This window comes from Euleptes europaea, chromosome 18, assembly GCF_029931775.1.
Source record: "Euleptes europaea isolate rEulEur1 chromosome 18, rEulEur1.hap1, whole genome shotgun sequence".
Lineage (NCBI taxonomy): Eukaryota > Metazoa > Chordata > Lepidosauria > Squamata > Sphaerodactylidae > Euleptes > Euleptes europaea.
The window spans coordinates 23,411,810-23,430,194 of record NC_079329.1 but is presented as its reverse complement, the minus strand read 5'-3'; the positions used below and the strand labels follow the sequence as shown (position 1 = coordinate 23,430,194).

At 44.2% G+C, this 18,385-nt stretch overlaps 1 protein-coding gene across 1 annotated transcript in view; it reads right to left on the bottom strand.

Annotated features, from left to right (window-relative positions):
- Positions 1–239: 239 nt before the first annotated feature.
- The window catches only part of COL1A1 (collagen type I alpha 1 chain), a 57,410-nt gene continuing 39,264 nt past the window's right edge, over positions 240–18,385 (bottom strand). The window contains exons 37-51 of the mRNA XM_056864035.1: positions 18,243–18,296; positions 16,141–16,194; positions 14,448–14,609; positions 13,507–13,614; positions 11,110–11,217; positions 10,008–10,061; positions 9,757–9,864; positions 7,777–7,830; positions 7,417–7,524; positions 5,317–5,370; positions 4,708–4,815; positions 4,308–4,590; positions 3,332–3,522; positions 2,076–2,318; positions 240–605 (exon numbers count right to left, since the gene is read on the bottom strand). Coding sequence (XP_056720013.1) covers positions 459–605; positions 2,076–2,318; positions 3,332–3,522; positions 4,308–4,590; positions 4,708–4,815; positions 5,317–5,370; positions 7,417–7,524; positions 7,777–7,830; positions 9,757–9,864; positions 10,008–10,061; positions 11,110–11,217; positions 13,507–13,614; positions 14,448–14,609; positions 16,141–16,194; positions 18,243–18,296 — 1,836 coding nt within the window. The 3' untranslated portion in view covers positions 240–458. The remainder of the gene's footprint in view (positions 606–2,075; positions 2,319–3,331; positions 3,523–4,307; positions 4,591–4,707; positions 4,816–5,316; positions 5,371–7,416; positions 7,525–7,776; positions 7,831–9,756; positions 9,865–10,007; positions 10,062–11,109; positions 11,218–13,506; positions 13,615–14,447; positions 14,610–16,140; positions 16,195–18,242; positions 18,297–18,385) is intronic.

The following is an 18,385-nucleotide window of genomic DNA, read 5'->3' as shown; positions in this document are numbered from 1 at the left end:
GGGTCAGAATCTACCACTAGTTTAGCATTGTTCTTGTTGCTGGAAACAACAGATTCTTCAAAGTGGGTTACTGGATTACAGGTGTTGCTTGGTTTGGATTGATTTTTTTAAAAATGTGGTCTTTATGTATTTTTTAACTGTGCAAATAGTGGTCCCAAAACATTACCTGATATTTATTTGTTTTTTGTATTTAAAGATAAAATCAAACCATTCTGTCTTCGGGGATTTGAATTTTAAAAAAAAGTCAAGCAAGTGGATGCACTTCCTTAATTATTTTTGAAAAGTCATTTATTTTTATTTTTTTGGTTTAATGCTTTTTTTGTTTTTTTTTAATGGAAACAAAAATAGTTTTAGAGATGATGGATAGAAAAAGACACAAATTCAAGTCCATGTGAAATTTCCTTCTTTTTTGGCTGTTTTTTATTTTATTTTTTAAACTGTCAGGTTTCCTTTGGGGTTTACAAGAAGCAGACTGGTCCAATCTCAAGGCCGAATTCCTGGTCTGGGGCGCCAACGTCCATGGGAGCCACATCAATGATGGGCAAGCGGGAAGTTTTTGTTGTCTTGTATTCAATGACTGTCTGTCCCCAGCTGCCAGTGTGACTCTGCGGAGGAAGGGAAAACAAAAAGAAATTACAATTTTGTATGAGGCCTAACATACTTCTAAGTTGGGGGTGGGAAACCTTTTTTCCGCCTAGGGCCATTTTGGATATTTATAACATCATTCGCAGGCCATACAAAATTATCAACTTAAAAATTAGCTGACCAAGCCCCAAGCAGGCAGCTGCCCCAGATGACCCCCCTTGCCATGCGGGCAAAGGGTTAACACAAAGGGTTAACACAGTTTCTTGGGCGGTCCTGGCAGCTCCATAGCTGATGACTCTTCTGCAAGGGGGGGGGGAAAGGTTCCTTTTCTCAGCAAAACAAACTCGCATCCGCCTTGAATAGAGGGTATTCCTGTCCGCGGGAGGGGGCGGATCGCCAGTCTTAGATCCTTCTGAGATAGAGATCTGCCAGGACCCACGAAGGGTCAGACCAAATGATTTCGCGGGCCTTTAACGGCCCCAGGGCCTGACGTTCCCCACCCCTGTTCTAAGTCATCTGTGTTAGAATCGTCCCTGTCTAAACTCTCCTACTTTGGCCAGCTGTGTTCCTAACCAATGGTTCCATATTCTTGGCACTTCTCCATCTTGGTTGCTATTGACTCTACCTTTGACAAGAGACTGAGGCATTCTACACATTTCCAGCAGAATTTCAGAGGATCAACATTGCTCCACTATTAAGAATCCTGAGGATTAAGGGCAGCATAAAAGAAAACAGGCAAAGCCAATGCAGAATATTGGAGACACTGGCGTGGTCCATATTATGTATGAAGAGGGCATAGGTCCTCAGGGTTAGAGGAAGGACAGGAGAACAATACAATTTGCCCATATGTTCCTGTCTTTTGAGGAGCATCCAGCCCTGATAGACTCCTAGACCAGCCTTATGATTGCATGGCAGCCTTCTAAAAACCTCCTTAGGTTAGGGTCAAAGCACAGAATGTGCTTGAAAAGCAAATAATCAAGGCAATTAATAGCCCTGATCCTGATCTAAGCAATAAAAGCAAACAGAAGATTATAAAGATTCTACTGCATGCATGGATACGTAGTCTGTGGCATATGGGAGTCCCTTTGATCCCAATTTCCATGCACAAAACAGTCTGGCACACCTGCTGTGAAACTTGTTTCCTCATGAAGATTTCATTAGGTGGGTTGGAGGCTGGAGGCTGAAACCCTTACTTGTTCACCCTGACCTGCCTAGCCCTGGTTTACCAGTCCCTGGTCTGTCCTTATATGCTCTTTATGTTGATTCCTTTCCCAGATATCAACTGTACTTCCATAGATGGATAACAGTCTTAGCAGAAGGTACAGAGAGAAAAGGGGGAAACCCTGCACTAGTAAAACACTGTAACCTGTTTTAAGGTTCCTGTCTAAGTATGGTTGCCCCAGTCTAAATATGGTTGCCCCTGTCTAAGCCTTTAGTTGCCCCTGGACTTGGTACATGCTGACTACTCCACTCAAGGCCCAAGGACTCACCGTGCAACCATCCTCAGTGACTCCATAGGTGAAGCGGCTGTTGCCCTCTGCTCTGATTTCAATCTCGTTGGAGCCTTGGAGGAGCAAAGCCTTCTTCAGGTTGCCAGTCTGTTGGTCCATGTAAGCCACACTGTTCTTGCAATGGTAGGTGATGTTCTGGGAGGCTTCAGTGGACATCAAGCGCAAGAATGTCAGTTGGATGGCAACATCAGCTGCGTTGGATCCCTCACTACCGTATTCAAACTGCCAAAGGAAAGAGAGAAAAGGAGACAAGAAATTTGTTAGTGTTTGTGTCATCACCTTTCAACGACCTCTTTTAGAAATCCCTTTGCTATAACCAGAACACTACTTAACCCTTATGTTTCTCTCCATTCTCAGCGTGCCCTGCTAGGAATGGGAGAAAAAACTTTGGGCCTTGGGCACAGCCCAAGTGATCACTGTCCTCCTTATGAATTCCAACCAGTAGTAGGCTACCTTAATGACACAAGAGATGCAAAGAGAGAGAGATGGACACATCTTCCTCTCTTGTAATGGGCTCACTGATAGACTGGCTTTCCAGGGGGAGCTCCGTAGCATGACAAATTACCCAGTCCTTAAGCTATGAGCTCAATTAATATAACAATTGGATATTAGCCTATCATTGCTTTAAAAAAAATCCTTCTGAAAAATCATGGAGTTGGGAGTGACTTTATGGAGCATCAATCCCAGCCTCCTATAAGTATCAAGAATCCTTGTTCTTTAGGAAAACCACAGAAAACCATTCACTGTAATCTATAGTGATGGAGATGTTTGAGAATAATAAGGCAGGGTGTAACCTTAAGAGACCATCCAGATATTTTTCCTGTCCCTTGGATCAAATCCACCTAAACTAAGCCAATCAAACTTTTGCTGAAATAACTTTTGAAGACTCCACCACCAGGGAGCAGTCCTGGATTCCTTACTTTCCTTGAGCCTTGCAGAAATAGGATTTTTGTAGGTCTCATGAATGCTATTATCATGTTCCTTCTCAATTGTCTCTTCCCCAAGCTAAATGGATTCAGACTATGCAAACAAACCCTCTTACTTGCTTTTTCTGCCTGTGGCATTCACACATAATCCTAAAGGAACTCCTACCAGTCCTGGCTCAGGAATGGGGCCTGAATAAACCTGACCATGAAGGAACTCTCACTGTTCCCAGCTCAAGGTACAAACTTGGTAAACACAGTTTAAATAACTTGTAGTTTAACCTTCTCTCTTTCATTGGTTCCTGGTCTCACCTGGAAGCCATCGGCCATTGCTTCACCAAACCAGACGTGTTTCTTCTCCTTGGGGTTCTTGCTGATGTACCAGTTCTTCTGGGAGATGGTGTTCTGAGTTGGGTAGACACAAGTCTCTCCAGTGTCCATGTTACAGTAGACCTTGATGGCATCCAGGTTGCAGCCTTGGTTGGGGTCAATCCAGTACTCGCCTGATGAGAAAGAATGAGTAAATGGGGATGATGGGAAAATGAATAATGGAATTGGATAGCTCACACAGCAAAAGGAAGATCGTCCTCTGTGTACCCTCCTATCCTACAGATCCACCTTTGCTTGCGGTTCTCAGGTGTCGACAAAGTGAGCCTCACCAGGTCAAGAAAAGAAGTCTTTGAAGCCTCGCCAAATGCAAACCAAACAGGTCATCATCTTAAGACCAATGAGATCAAACAAAAAGGTAGAGACTGATGTGTGTCCACAATGTACTATGGAATGCCAGAACAACAACAAAAACGTATTGTAAAAAATGGTGATTAATACAACAAGTGGCACTCTGACCTCAAGATATTTTTGTTTGGCAGACAGAATGGGGAAGATTTGGGAAAGCCTGAATGACCTGATCAAGTACTTTTCTGCAGCTTTCTTGGGATCTGCAAAATGCAGACCACATTGCTGAGAGATGCCTATAATAATTCCACATGACTCAAGCTATCCACTGTTGGAAGGAGAGTCCAGGAAAAGATATGAATCATTGGCCAGTTGGGTCTGATGGAGAATTCCTTTTTGGCCCCTGACTCAAGAACTTAAAAACAAAACAACTGGTTGAATAAACTGGCTCAAGATGAGGAGACCTATCACCAGTGGAAGAAGAGAAGATTGATGCATGAGGAGAAAAAAAAAACAATTCTGGCAACACAATACAGATATGGTCCAGAAGTAGAGAGGATTACTAAAAGGAGCACCACTCTGGTGCCTCAGAATTGGCTTTGCCGGCACTCACCGCTCTTCCAGTCTCCATGGCACATCTTCAGGTCACGGCAAGTGCGGGCTGGGTTCTTCCGGGTTCCCTCAGGGCTACGGATGTTCTCAATCTGCTGGGTGAGGCTCTTGAGGGTGGTGTCGACTTCCAGGTCACGGTCACGCATCACATTGGCATCATCAGCTCTGTAGTAACGGCCGCCATCATGGGCTTTCTCCTGAGGAGGCTGGGGCAGGAAGCTGAAATCAAAGCCACCGCTAGGTGGGCCTGGGGGACCAGGTGGGCCAGGAGGTCCAGGAGGACCCTGCAGTAGAAGAAGAAGAAGAAGAAGAGTTGAAAACAAAGTTCTCCTTTACCCAACAAATGCCAGTTGTGCAACCTCCCCCCTCCCCCCAGACACACAATAAGATGGAATGCTTACAGCGGGGCCAACATCACCAGTACGACCACGGGGGCCAGGTGGGCCAATGGGACCGGGGAGACCATTCAGACCATCTTTGCCAGCAGAGCCAGCAGAGCCAGGGGGACCCTGTCGAGGACACAAATGCATTGTTATCTGGGTTTCTGGATAGGATAGAGAAAAAAAAGCCATTACTATGAGCATATGGGAGTTCATAGAGAGGTGAAAGGTCAAACCCTGCTTCACCAGTCTACATTTTGCTTTTCTGAAAAATAGAGCAATCATTCTTCCTTAACTATTATCTTCCTTAGTACTGAAGTATTCCATATTTTTTCCACAGGTCACTTGTTCACCTTTGAGTTATTATTAGTGTTGGCAAATACAGACTGGGAAATTCCTGGAGATTTGGGTGTGGAGCCTGAGGCGGTTGAGATTTTGGGAGGGGAGGGACCTCAGTGAGATATAATGCCATAGAGTCCACCCTCCAATGCTGCTATTTTCCCCAGGGGAACTGATCTCTGTAGTCTGGAGATCAGTTGTAATTCTAGGAGCTCACTAGGCCTGACATGGAGGCTGGCAAACCTAGCTATTATATTGTCTCCATTAAGGTGACAAAACAGTCATACTTACTCTAGGACCAGCAGGGCCAGAAGAACCAGAAGGACCTTGTTCACCGGGAGAACCCTAAATAAAAGAAGGAATGAACATTAATTCAATGTGATATTCTCCTTGGCACATCAAACTTTTGATTAACATATGAGACATTCAAATCAGTGAAGTAGTTAACTGAAACTTGGTGTTATTCTGGTCTGGAAACCAACTACGGATTCTAAAGCCTCTTGTTGTGCGTCTGGACCTGATTAGCACACTCTGAGGATCTGCAGCCCCAAATGGGAGAACCTGTGGATTTGCTTAGCATAGTGGAAAATGTGTATTGGTCAGTGTTGGTTTGCTGAATGAAAGCCTTTTCATTATTAGATTTCTTGTCCTTGGGGAAGAAAGACTGACAGTGGAAGTAAATGCACTCACCTTATTCATGCACAAAACATATATATAATTTGAGGTTTGGACAAGATGACCCTGGTGGTCCGTTCCAACTTTATGATTCTATATGTGTTTACAACTTTTGGGAAACGTTTGCATTTGGGAGCAAGAAGAAATGAAAGAGGAGGGTTTTAGAGATCTGATCCGTTCTAATGTCTGGCTCCAAATGTTCTTGTTGTTGTTATTATTATTATTATTATTAATGCTGTGTACACCATCTGAAAAAGGAGTTGAGTGTGCTGCACTATCAAGAGTGACATAGGGAAGGCCACATCCCATTGCAGTGTGAAGAATTACCTTTGCTTTTTTTAAAAAAAGGTACCCTCACAGACATTTTGCAATATGTACATTTTTGCGGGAGGAGAAATAATCACTATTGTCCTCAGCTTCAAAGTACAAAAGATGCAGGAGTGGAAATAAAACCAATGTCCTGATTTGGAAAAATCGGGAAAAGGGCTTTATAAAAAGGCTTTCAACTGCCGGCTTGGCCTGTCTAGATCATAAGTGCACAGCTCTTGTCTCTTTGAGAGCGTTTAATATTTTTCTTTACGTTACAGGGGCCACAGTCTTAAAAACAGTGCATACCATGCATTGTTTAAGGTGCCAGAACTAAATTTCGAACTGCAAGGGGAAACAGGAGCTTGCCTAGAGCCTATTCGTGTCCCCTCAACAGAGAAACTCCTTCTACTCAGTTATGTAAGGGGTCACCAACATTACTGAGCTTGTTAGCAGTTGTGGAAATTTGAGAAAGGGTAGACGGTGCCACCACAAAACGGCTGCCACAGCAGCAGGGCCAATCTCAAAACGTTAGGAGGTTCCAAGGCACGTCCTCCCACAACTAGGGCTGCTAGGTCTACCAGATTAGCAGGAGACCTCCCACTGGCAGCCCTCCTTCCCCCACACTGCTTTGTGGGCCAGGTGGGCACAAATGGGGAGGGAATCAAGGATGAGGGGATATGACTTCCTTTGCGGCCCACAAGTGATGTCACCACATAGGACGGTGCGCTAACATTCACCAACAATTCTAGTGGGGCAAATGCTAGAATGTTACCCTTACGCTGTGACATCACTTCAATGGGAAGTGATATCATGCCATCACCAAAGGGTCCCCCCCCAATGCCAGTAAGTCTCCTACAACAGAAGCAGATACTTCTGAGAGGGTATTCCCTAGATATGTTCCCTGAGTTTCCAAGCTGAGAGGAATAAGAAAGTCTGGCCAGGCTGAGGGTGCACCACTGTCCTGGGTCTGGCCAGGATAAACGCAGCATATTTCCAGTCCATCAGCTGGCAGAGAGTGACCTGAAGCCCCCCTCCCCGCCCCGTTTTTCCTGCTGTTCTGTTCAAGGCCCTTTGGATTTTATCCCTAAGACACAAACAGGTGCCAGGAAACACACTGGTGGGTGCCATGTTGGGGGATCAAGGAATTCGGAGATCTTTTGTAATTACTCAGGCTTTACTTACTGATTTTGTAAACCATTCTGAGGCTTGTTCCATTTCCCACTAATCTGTTTATTTATTTATTTATTATTTCCACTTGTTACCCCACTCTCCCCGGCCAAAGCCCAGGAGAATCACAGAGAAGGTTGAACGAATCGACCATCTGCTGGTTGAACAGACAAGCTGTGTAAACCTCTGGGGTTCTGTGACACAAAGGCCTACTCTAGGTCCGAAAGGCGAGATACTTACAGGGGGCCCAGGGGGACCCTGGAGACCAGAGAAACCTCTGTGACCCTTCATGCCTCTGTCACCTTGTTCGCCAGCCTCACCCTTGTCACCACGGGCACCTGGGGCTCCCTAGAAATGGAAAGAAAAGATGAAAAATTCCACTTCATGGGATACATTTTTATTTTATATACTGGCAGGCCAGTCTACACAGCTTTAGACTTGAACTCAGAACGTGAGTTCTTAAATGCTTAGCTAATGAACACCCTTAGAAATTTCAGTTAGCTAAAACAAAATGGCAGCCATCTTGAAATAGCCCAACAACCATAATACTCATTTAATTATTTTAGGAAAGAAAACTAAAAATTTTAACTTCACACTTACACCAGGACCACGAGCACCAGCAGGACCGGCAGGGCCAGCAGGACCAGCGGGACCCTGGAGGGGGAGGGAAAGGTGGAAGGGAAGGATATAAATGTACACAGTTAAAATTTCCATAGGCATGCAGTAAATGTGTTTAGGATCTCAGCCTTTATAGGGAAGTGTGATCACAGTGTAGAGGCACCCTGCACCTTATTGTTACACATGCCTCACTTCTTTGAGTGTTAAGATGTTAAGATGTTCCTGGGGTAGAGTTGACCTATGAGGGTTGCATGGGTTTTTGGCACCGGGCAGAGGTTTCGCTGAGTTGCTGCTGGGTTGCCTCCTAAGCCCGGCGCAGGCATTCCTTTCAGGAATGCGCTGTAAGACTGCACTTCTTTTTCACACTGACACCCCCTGCTCCCTCCCTTCAGCCACGCCAAGTCTACCTCTTCCAAACTTTGGTGGGCACTTGAGCAAAACTGTTTCCTGACGCACGAAGACCTTTGAAGAGATAGTTGTAGTAGTTCACGTGTATCCAGCTACTTACAGTGTAAGCCTAAAGCACATAGACTCAGAAGTAAGGCCCCTTTTATTCAATGGGGCATTGTAGGAAAATGTTCTTGAGATTACAGCCTTAATGGCACAAGTCTTTGGAAGAGGGGTGGCACTTCATGCTGATTTCCATCTATCACTGCAGTCTCTTGCTTTTCCTGTTACATTGTTCCTGAGGTTCCACTGACCCACAGAAATCAAATTGGGAGCAGAGGTTGGTGGGCTGAAGCAGGACAGGGAAATAGTAAAGTCCCATTCCACAAAGTCTACAGATAGTTGGATATACATCACCACCATTTTGTGATATGGGACGGACTAATCCACAGTGATCATAGGCCAAGGTCCCAACCATATATTTGTTCTCCAGGAGGAACAAAGCAGTTTTCATGGTGAGGCAATTCCTTTCTGGCTATATGACTATGATGAACCTCAACGAATATCCAGTAGTTACATCAAGAAGACTACAAATATAGCTCTTCCAGAAGAGACTGTGAGTTTAATGGACAGAGCTTACTGATGGGACTGCCAATTAGAATTATGAGCTTGATAGTAAGATTTCGAATATTTAGTGGGCTTCAAGTGAGACATGCGGTCCCTGGGTTATTCCCCTGGCTTTGGGGAGTAGAACTTAAGCATATTTAAAATCACAAATGAGTGACCTCCCCTTAATTCTGATGCAAATGTATTAAGGATGGCAAAACAAGTTCTTCCTCCCCCACCCATGTTCTTTCATTATACACATATAGTTCAAGTGATGGTTTTAACCATGGATAGATGTCATTCCAAATTAAATAGTGTGAAGTAGAAAGGTATGAGGAGCCCTGTGGTGCAGAGTGGTAAGCTGCAGTACTGCAGTCCAAAGCTCTGCTCACGGCCTGAGTTTGATCCCGACGGAAGTTGGTTTCAGGTAGCCGGCTCAAGGTCGACTCAACCTTCCATCCTTCCGAGGTCGGTAAAATGAGTACCCAGCTTGCTGTGGGTAAAGGGAAGACGACTGGGGAAGGCACTGGCAAACCACCCCGTAAACAAAGTCTGCCTAGTAAACGTTGGGATGTGACATCACCCCATGGGTCAGGAATAACTCGGTGCTTGCACAGGCAAAAGAAAGGTATGGTCTTGCCGGCATGCCTTCGGTGAATGTGCACTCCGAAACAGGAGAGGCCTGCCCATCCAATTAGTCCCATTGTAAAATATAGAAGCTGTGTCCAGTGGCAGTTATGGGGTGATCCCTGTGTTTGCTTTTTCAGAGAATGGAAAAATGGAAACTTGTGGGTGGTAGATATTCCGGATTCATTGATTTGGAGCCAGAGACGGTGAACTTGTGTTTGAGGCAGAGCAGAGAGCCAAGTAGGGGAAGAATTGCGAACGTCTAGATTCCTTGTTCTGAAAAGGCCTCCTTTTTGGCCATGAATGCAATCGTTGAGGGGGATGAAAGGAATCATCACTTACACTCTCGCCACGGTCGCCATTCTTTCCAGCAGGGCCAACAGGGCCAGGAGCACCAGGGGCACCGGGAGCGCCAGGGGGACCAGCGGGGCCACTTTCACCACGGTCGCCCTATTTGAGAGAGAAAAATAAGAAAGAGAATCAAAGCTCAGGGTCGCTGAGAGGCGGGCCTTTAAGCTGGACGTTTGTCGAAAGGCTGTCTTCTTGCGCTACCAACCAGTTCTTGACACCTGTTGCATGCCTGCATCACTTACCTTAGGACCAGCAGAACCATCACGACCAGGAGCACCTTCTGCACCAGGAGAACCCTGTAGGGCAAGCAGAGAGGAAGACATCATGGAGGAGCAGAATGTAGATAACTAATGAGGGATTTTATAGAGCCCCATGGCGCAGAGTGGTAAGCTGCAGTACTGCAGTCCAAAGCTCTGCTCACGACCTGAGTTCGATCCCGACGGAAGTCGGTTTCAGGTAGCCGGTTCAAAGTTGACTCAGCCTTCCATCCTTCCGAGGTTGGTAAAATGAGTACCCAGCTTGCTGGGGGTAAAGTGTAGATGACCGGGGAAGGCAGTGGCAAACCACCCCATAAACATAGTCTGCCTAGTAAATGTCAGGATGTGACGTCACCCCATGGGTCAGTAATGACCTGGTGCTTGCACAGGGGATTACCTTTACCTAATGAGGGATTTAAAATGCTGCACTGAGGGGGGAAAAATTCCCCCAGATTCTGCAGCTGAGAGGTATTGCATTTATGAACTCATGAAGTTGCCTTACATTGATTCAGAATTTCGGTCCATCTAGTTCAGCATTGTCAACACTGACTTTCAGCAGCTGTCCAGGGTTTGTTAATCTGCAGGCTGAACCTGAAATCTCCTGCATGTAAAGCATATGCTCTGCCATTGAGCAATGGTCCCTTATGAAACTGCCTTATTCTCATACCAATGGCCTATCTGGTCTAATAACTTCAACCCTAATTGGTAGCAGATCTCCAGGATCTCAGGAACATTTTTTCCAGTCTTGCCACCTGTCTTTTAACTGGAGATACTGAGGATTGAACCTAGGACCTTCCGGATAATATTTGTGATCAAAGATAGCCTGATCTCGTCAGATCTCAAAAGCTAAGCAGGGTCAACCTTGGCAAGTATTTGGATGGGAGACCTCCAAGGAATATACCAGGGTTGTGTCATGGAGGCAGGCAATGGCAAACCACCTCTTGCCTTGAAAACCCCACCAGGGGTCACCATAAGTCAGATGTGACTTGACGGCAAAAAAAAAGGTAATATATTCTGATGGTAATGAGGCTTCCCAAAGAAGAATGAGCATGACAGGAGGTGTGGAAGGATAAATACAAAGACGTACCTCACGTCCAGCTTCACCAGGGGGTCCAGCCAATCCAGGTGGTCCTGATGGGCCAGGAGGACCACGTTCACCATGAGCTCCAGATGGGCCTTGTTTGCCGGGTTCGCCCTGAGGAGATCAGACACAGAATAGTAAGAACCCAACATTTCAGAATGAGGAGTACACAAGAAATAGGGTTGAATCCAGCCAACTTTTTTGCTCAGTCTCATCCACTTCTCGTCCTTACTATAGCCTCCACCCACATTGTCCATGCAGGTCCCATGATTCCCAGCATAACCTTCTTGGTGGCCAAAGTAAACCCCCTGTGCTCTTTTACACCAGCAGAAAAGTAGGTTGGAACCAACTCATGGAGAAGAGGGAAATCAAATATATATCCCACACTACCACAATTAACTAAAGTTCAACAAAGAGAAAGAAGTAGCTTTTATTCAGAAACAATTTAAATGGTATTCAAGTCTTCTGAAAAGAAGAAGAAGAGTTGGTTTTTATATATGCTGACTTTCTCTACCACTCAAGGAAGAATCAAGCCGGCTTACAACAACCTTCCCCTCCCCTCCCCACAACAGACACCCTGTGAGGTAGGTGAGGCTGAGAGAGCTCTAAGAGCTGTGACTAGCCCAAGGTCACACAGCTGGCTTCATGTGTAGGAATGGGGAAACCAACCTGGTTCATGAGATTAGCGTGCACCGTTCATGTGGAGGAGTGGGGAATCAAACCCGGTTCTCCAGATCAGAGTCCACCACTCCAAACCACTGCTCTTAACCACTACTCCATGTAGTAACCAGTTCAAAGTTTTGGGTATGAGATCAAGCTGAGGGCAGAGGAAGAATAATTTCTATGTATATCTATAGTACTATGGAATGCTATAGCATTTTGGAAGTACCTGTTGTACTAGGTGATGGTAACACAAGGTCGGGTCAGATATAATTTCTGTAGGGGGGCTTGTGTGTTTTGTGAAGCTCACAGAACTGCTCTGCACAGGTTTATAAAAGTTTGGTTGCTTTATAAATATTAACTAGTAACAGAATTTCCTCTATGCCTCAAAAATGTGTATATATCTTATATTTTGGTGAGATTTCAAAAACTGAATTTGTTTTGCAATGGAATTTTAGAGAACATTAAAGAAAACCCTAAACTTTATCTTGTTGATAACTCTTCATAGAAGCGTTAGAAGTGCTTAAAGAATAATGTTATGTTTTTCACCTGCCAAATTTGACACTTTAAGTTCTGTTTTTATTCCCTTCCCATACTCTGAATGCAGCCATATCCATAAAGGGAAAAATTGTAAAATAGATCCTAATTAGGACAACATACATTCTAAATTCTGTAAGTAAATTTAATCTGGGAAAATTTGCTTGATGGTTTGTTTTTTTGTTCCATATGAATTCATTTCTGCTTTAGTTTATATAGCTATAGAACTGATTGTATTATGGAGCATCAGAGTTTCAAGATTCTATAAGGCTATCATCTTCTAAGGTGCTGCTGGGATCGCAAACCAAGATCAGTCCTTAAAATCCAAAATCTTTTGTCAATTTTGCTTTGAATGCCAAGCAAGATGCTCAGGTTAAAATGTGAGCAGATGAATGCTGCCACATCTTGTGGGGGGTTCTGTCTCAAGCCCTCTTTTTCATATGAAACATCCTTTCTTAGGAATGGCAAGGGATATTTTGAGTCGCAGCTGGATGTTACACCAGCCTTGCTAGAGTAAATCTCTTTTCAGAGTTCCTCAAGTGTTGAAGGGAAAAGATAGACAGTGGATTGAATTCCAGGAACTGTTCTCAGTCCTCAGTGTTTTGTCGGGGAAATAACAACCCTTGATCTAGGCAGATGTGTATTAGCAGGTGAAAAAATAGTGCTTTATCTTGTGCAACATGGATAGAATGCTGCTTCTTAATTTCTACAATGTCTACCCTTGTTTTCAGTCACAAAGCTGGACAACAGTAAGGTACAAAAATGCTGTCTGGGTAATGTTGTCATTGAGAGGGAAAGGGTCTCACATTGAGTCTTGGGCTACAGTTCTAAACACCGCTACTCAGAAATGTCCCATTTATTTCAACAGTTATTTCCATGAAAATATATTTAAAATTAATGTGGTAGACAAACAAATATCTATGCAGGAATCCCACAGAACGTTTTTTGTTGTGGTTGTATATCACCCTGCTCCTTTGGCCAAACTACAAAACTTATATGAGATCATCTGACATTGAAGAATTATCTGAATAAACTCTGAAAATCTCTTCTGCCTCTTGGGCATGCAGCCCTCGAGTATGAATGAATCCAGATTCCCAGCACAAGAAAATCTTCCTTTTGCCTCTGAAAGTCAAAAATCCAACCCATGATGCTCAGGATGAAAGTGGATGCAGATTATCTTCATAGAAGAAGTGCTGAAATACTCACAGAGGGTCCAGGAAGACCGGGGAATCCTCTTTCGCCTCTTTGTCCAGGAAGACCAACCATACCACGGTTTCCAGCAATACCTTGTGGGCCAGGAGTACCAGGTGCACCCTGAAAGAGGAAAAGAGAATTGAGGAAGAGGTCAACGTGAAAGTGTTCTTCTGATAGGAAGGACAGCTCCTATTCTCCAAGCAATAGGCTACAATAAGGAAAAGGAGGGGAAGAATGATTCCTTAGCAGAAACTCAGCAGCATGCCATTGGTTGGCACTTTTATGATCCAGGAATGGACCAGGAAACAAGAATTTTTGGAAGGTTTGCATGAAAGAGAATGACAGTTGGATACCCTGAATCCTCCTATATTGATATTCAATCCTCGTTGTCCTGGATCTTCCCACCAATGCCCATCCTAAAAGAATCCTGAGCCTGTCTTTTGGCTGGGATGAAATGGGATTTCTTCCATTCTGCATTGAGAATCATTACTAAATGCATCTATACTCTTAACACTTAAAAAAACCAAAATCAACCAATGAATAGAATTAATATGACAATATAAGATGTAATATTTTTTAACTATAGTCACTCTGAATGTGGTCATTTAATTTGAAAGATGCATAATTTCTCTGGATAGACATGGCCACAAAGATTCGCATGACTCGTTGCTAATTGCCAGATTCCCTGCAGAGAGACAGAGCATCCAACTCCTTCCCTGGTGGAGGATGTTATAACTGATACGTATGGATCAGTGTATCATCATCCCAAAGAGGGGGGTATTTTAAAAAGCAATTTAAGGCAGAAGGATTATTAGTACTAATTATTATTAGTAGTGTGGGGTGCTTATAGGGAGTTCCTACTGGTTGTCCAAGGAAGACTCCACAGTGAGGCTATACTCAGGACGGGTCAAACTACCCTTCGAAAAGAGAAGTAGATTATGACATTTACTTACAGCTGGTCCATCAGAACCAGGAGATCCTTTCTCGCCAGGAGGTCCAGGTGGGCCAGCAGGTCCAGCCTCACCAGAGCGGCCAGCGGGTCCAGTCTCACCACGGGGTCCTTTGGCGCCTTCCTTTCCACCAGGGCCTGGTGGGCCGGGAAGACCGGTGTTACCCTTTAGGAAAAGGAACAGAAAAAACCCAAGTTATTGACTCTTACAATTGTAGAGAAAAGTCACAGGATCCTGTTTCACTAGAGAGGTCCCCTGGGCAGGTTGAGATTATGCTCAGGGTACAAGTGGAAATGGGAAGGAATCCTCCTTCAGAGGATGCTGGCTGGTAGTTTTTAGTTGTTTTCCCAGTAGCTAGTCCCAGTCAACAGCTGGATTGCTACTTTTTGACCCGACTACAGCCTACAGGTGGTCTTCAGGGGCAGCCCCAACATATGTTAAAGTTGCGATAATGTAGTCAGTGGAGCTGCAATAATTAAATCAGTACAGGGAGGACAGTGGCCAGCTCATTTGAACGGCCATGGTGTCCCACAACACATTCTGGGAATTGAAGTTTGGTGAATTAGTTGAGAATTTTCTCTTAGAGGTCCCTAGCTCTCTCCAAACTACAGTTCCCAGTGTTCCTTGGGAAGAGAACATGACCGTTATTCAGTCTGTAGACTACTTATGCCGGGAGACTCTTCTTTCCATTCTTCCACTCCCTTGAATCCTACTGAAATTGAATTCCTACTAAATATTTTTACCCATTTCCTCCCTGAAATCCAACCATTTGTTTCTTTACTTCTTTTTAGGAATTTGGAATCTGTTTCAAATCAATTCTGTTTTAATCAAAGATAAATTCATAGAAAAGAGGAGCAGGAAGGGAAGTTATTCAAAAGTTCAGAATTTCGCTCTGCAGTTGCTCAGAGGCTGGTTTTCCCAAACTTTCTTATCTCTCTGCTAGAGCTCCCCTCTGTGGTGTATAACATAAAACACCTGCATGGGCTGAAGTTACAAAGGATGTGTTGATTTCTTTTCAAAGTGAAATGAAAGAGAAACCCTTCTTTTAGAAGAGGGGAAAAAGAATAAGAAGAATCAATGTGGATTTCGAGGGAGGAGAATTCCCCTCCCTATATCAGTGCTAATACTAAATGAGATGAGTTATCTACTGTCCTGCGTGCGAAATTTGGGAGTGGCTAAAATCTGCAGCATTTTAATTTCAATTTTAATATATTTGAACTATACTGACCAACTCCATCTTTGATGGCAACAATTGAATCTCCCCACTAAGATTTAAACTGTATGCCATTGCCCACAAAGCTACCGGATTTGCTATTGGATCTCAAGATTCTTGCAAAAACTTGGAAATCTGAATGTCAAGTTTGTACACTTTTGATTGAATTTTCTTTAATTACTCCAAAGTCTTTGAATTTAGAATGCTACTTGAGGTTTTTAGTTCAGAATAAGATCTGAAAATGTTGGACATTCAGATCTGAATTGCTTCCCCATTATTCTCACATCTGCATCTCTTCCTCCTGACGGTCACCATTTCTGGTCTCTCCGCTGAGTCGGGCATACAGATATTCCTATGGGATCTTAGGTACCTTCCAGTGAGCATCAACACTCCAGCCACCAGGGAGGTCAGCAGTAGCTCTTCAAATTATTGCCAAGAACAAAAATAAATGTGTGGTGTGTCTATGTGGGGAGGAATACTTACAGATGGGCCAGGGGGTCCAACTCTTCCAGCAGCTCCGGGGAATCCAGTAGCACCCTGGAAAAAGGAATTGGGGGGGAGAAGGTTCAATTTCAACAACTTTTTCCTGTAAAAGAGACTTGTGTTTCTGTTCAACGCTGATGTCCTTCCAAGTGGAGTGCTGCAGCAATTCTGAATTGCCTTGATATTAGTTTGAGCTGGGGCTTATAAACCCAGAGATCTTTTTGCAATGCCATGGCTTCGACAGAAGGATGATCTCCCTGCCCCTCTATGTTTAACACTGATGTCCCTCCAAGTGGAGAGTTGCAGCAATTCTAAATTGACTTGATATTCATTTGAGCTGGAGATCTCTTTGCAATGACTTCTCCTACAGAAAGATGATCTCCCCGCCCCTCTCGCCCCTTGCCAGAACATAGTGTTGCTAATGTTCTATAAGGATATGCAGGTGTGTGTGTGTTGTGCCGTCAAGTCGCCTCTGACTCATGGTGACCCTGTGAGTGAAAGTCCTCCAAAATGTCCTATCTTTGACAGCCTTGTTCAGATCTTGCAAATTGAGGGCTGTGGCTTCCTGGGTCTTCCTCTTTTCCTGCTGCCCTCAACTTTTCCTAGCATGACGGTCTTTTCCAGTGACTCTTGTAGTCTCATGATGTGGCCAAAATATGATAGCCTCAGTTTAGTCATTTTAGCTTCTAGGGTCAGTTCAGGCTTGATTTGATCTATAATCCACTGATTTGTTTTTTTGGCCGTCCACAGTATCCATAACACTGCAGGTATACAAAGTAAAATTCCATTCCTGGCCACTGGGGAGTGTCACATATATTATATTGCTCAGCTTCAATTATGTGATCCAGCCTATTTGAAATCAATTAGAGAGGATATCCTAGTAGAAATTTTTTTCCTGCTATCTGATGAGATTAATGACTATGAGCATTCAGCAGCTAAACCTGGCTCTTCCCTGCTCAGCTGTCAGGATATTGTTTGTTTGTTACATTTCTACCCCGCTCTCCCCAACCCGAAGGCCGGGCTCAGAGCGGCTACAGAGCTCTTGTTCTAGAGATGAAGCAGGAACTTATATTGGGAATGTGTGTAGGGAGAGAGGGGCAATATAATTTGGTTATTTTATTGTAAACCACTTGGAGTGATGAGGAAAAGCGATATCGAAATATAATAACTAACTAAGTAACATGAGATCCTTTCCTAACCATAAAGTAGCCAGTTCCCCAAGGACATGGATTAAACATTTTGGCACGGTTGGAAAGAGCTCTGTCTCATTCGTCTAGCATGAGACAGTAATCTTTTTGGTAGGGGTTGCATCTCTCCTGTGATATTTAAACTAATAGAAAAGTGATTCCACCTAAACATTAGGAAGAACTTTCTGACGGTGAGGGCTGTTCGGCGGTTGAATGTGCTGCCTCGGAGGATGGTGGAGAACCCATCTTTGGAGGTCTTTAAGCAGAGGCTAGATGGTCATCTGTCAGGAGTGCTTTGATTGTGGGATCCTGCATGGTGGGGGGAGGGTTGGGGTCACTAAGGATGTTGGGGGAGGTAGTTGTTAATTTCCTGCATTGTGCAGGGGGTTGGACTAGATGACCCTGGTGGTCCCTTCCAACTCTATGATTCTATGATTGATAACAGCACCTAATGTGGCTGGTACGGAGAGTTCCAACAGTCTCCATCCTAACCACAGTCCATTTTAACTAGGGGGGTTACAGCACTTTGTATTCCCAGCGATGTATTAAGAGTTTGAAAATGTTATAAAAAACATTGCTTTAAAAGCGTTTTTGGATACCACGGCTTATAAATGGTTGGAAGACGTCTTCACAGCTAAAGGGGCCAAACAAAGTGCGAACAGTATTTTTTATAACGTTTTCAAACTCTTAATACGTCGGTGAGAATACATAGAAAGTGCGAACAGTATTTTTTATAACATTTTCAAACTCTCAGTACATTGCTGGGAATACAAGTGCGGTAACCCCCTAGGATAAATGGGTAAGATAGTCTTGGGGCCTACAGACTCCGGGTTCTTGACTACCATGAATGATATTTTGAACGCGTGTCCTTTTTGATTTGCAGCTGGCTTACTAAAGCAGGAAGAAAACACTCACAGGGGGTCCGGCATTTCCACGAGCACCTTTGGGTCCAGGAGCACCGACAGCACCCTGCAGCAGGTGGAAAGAAGACACCATTAGCTAAAGACTGATACAAGGATTCACAGAAGGGGTTAGAGGAAACTGTGATGGGTCACTTA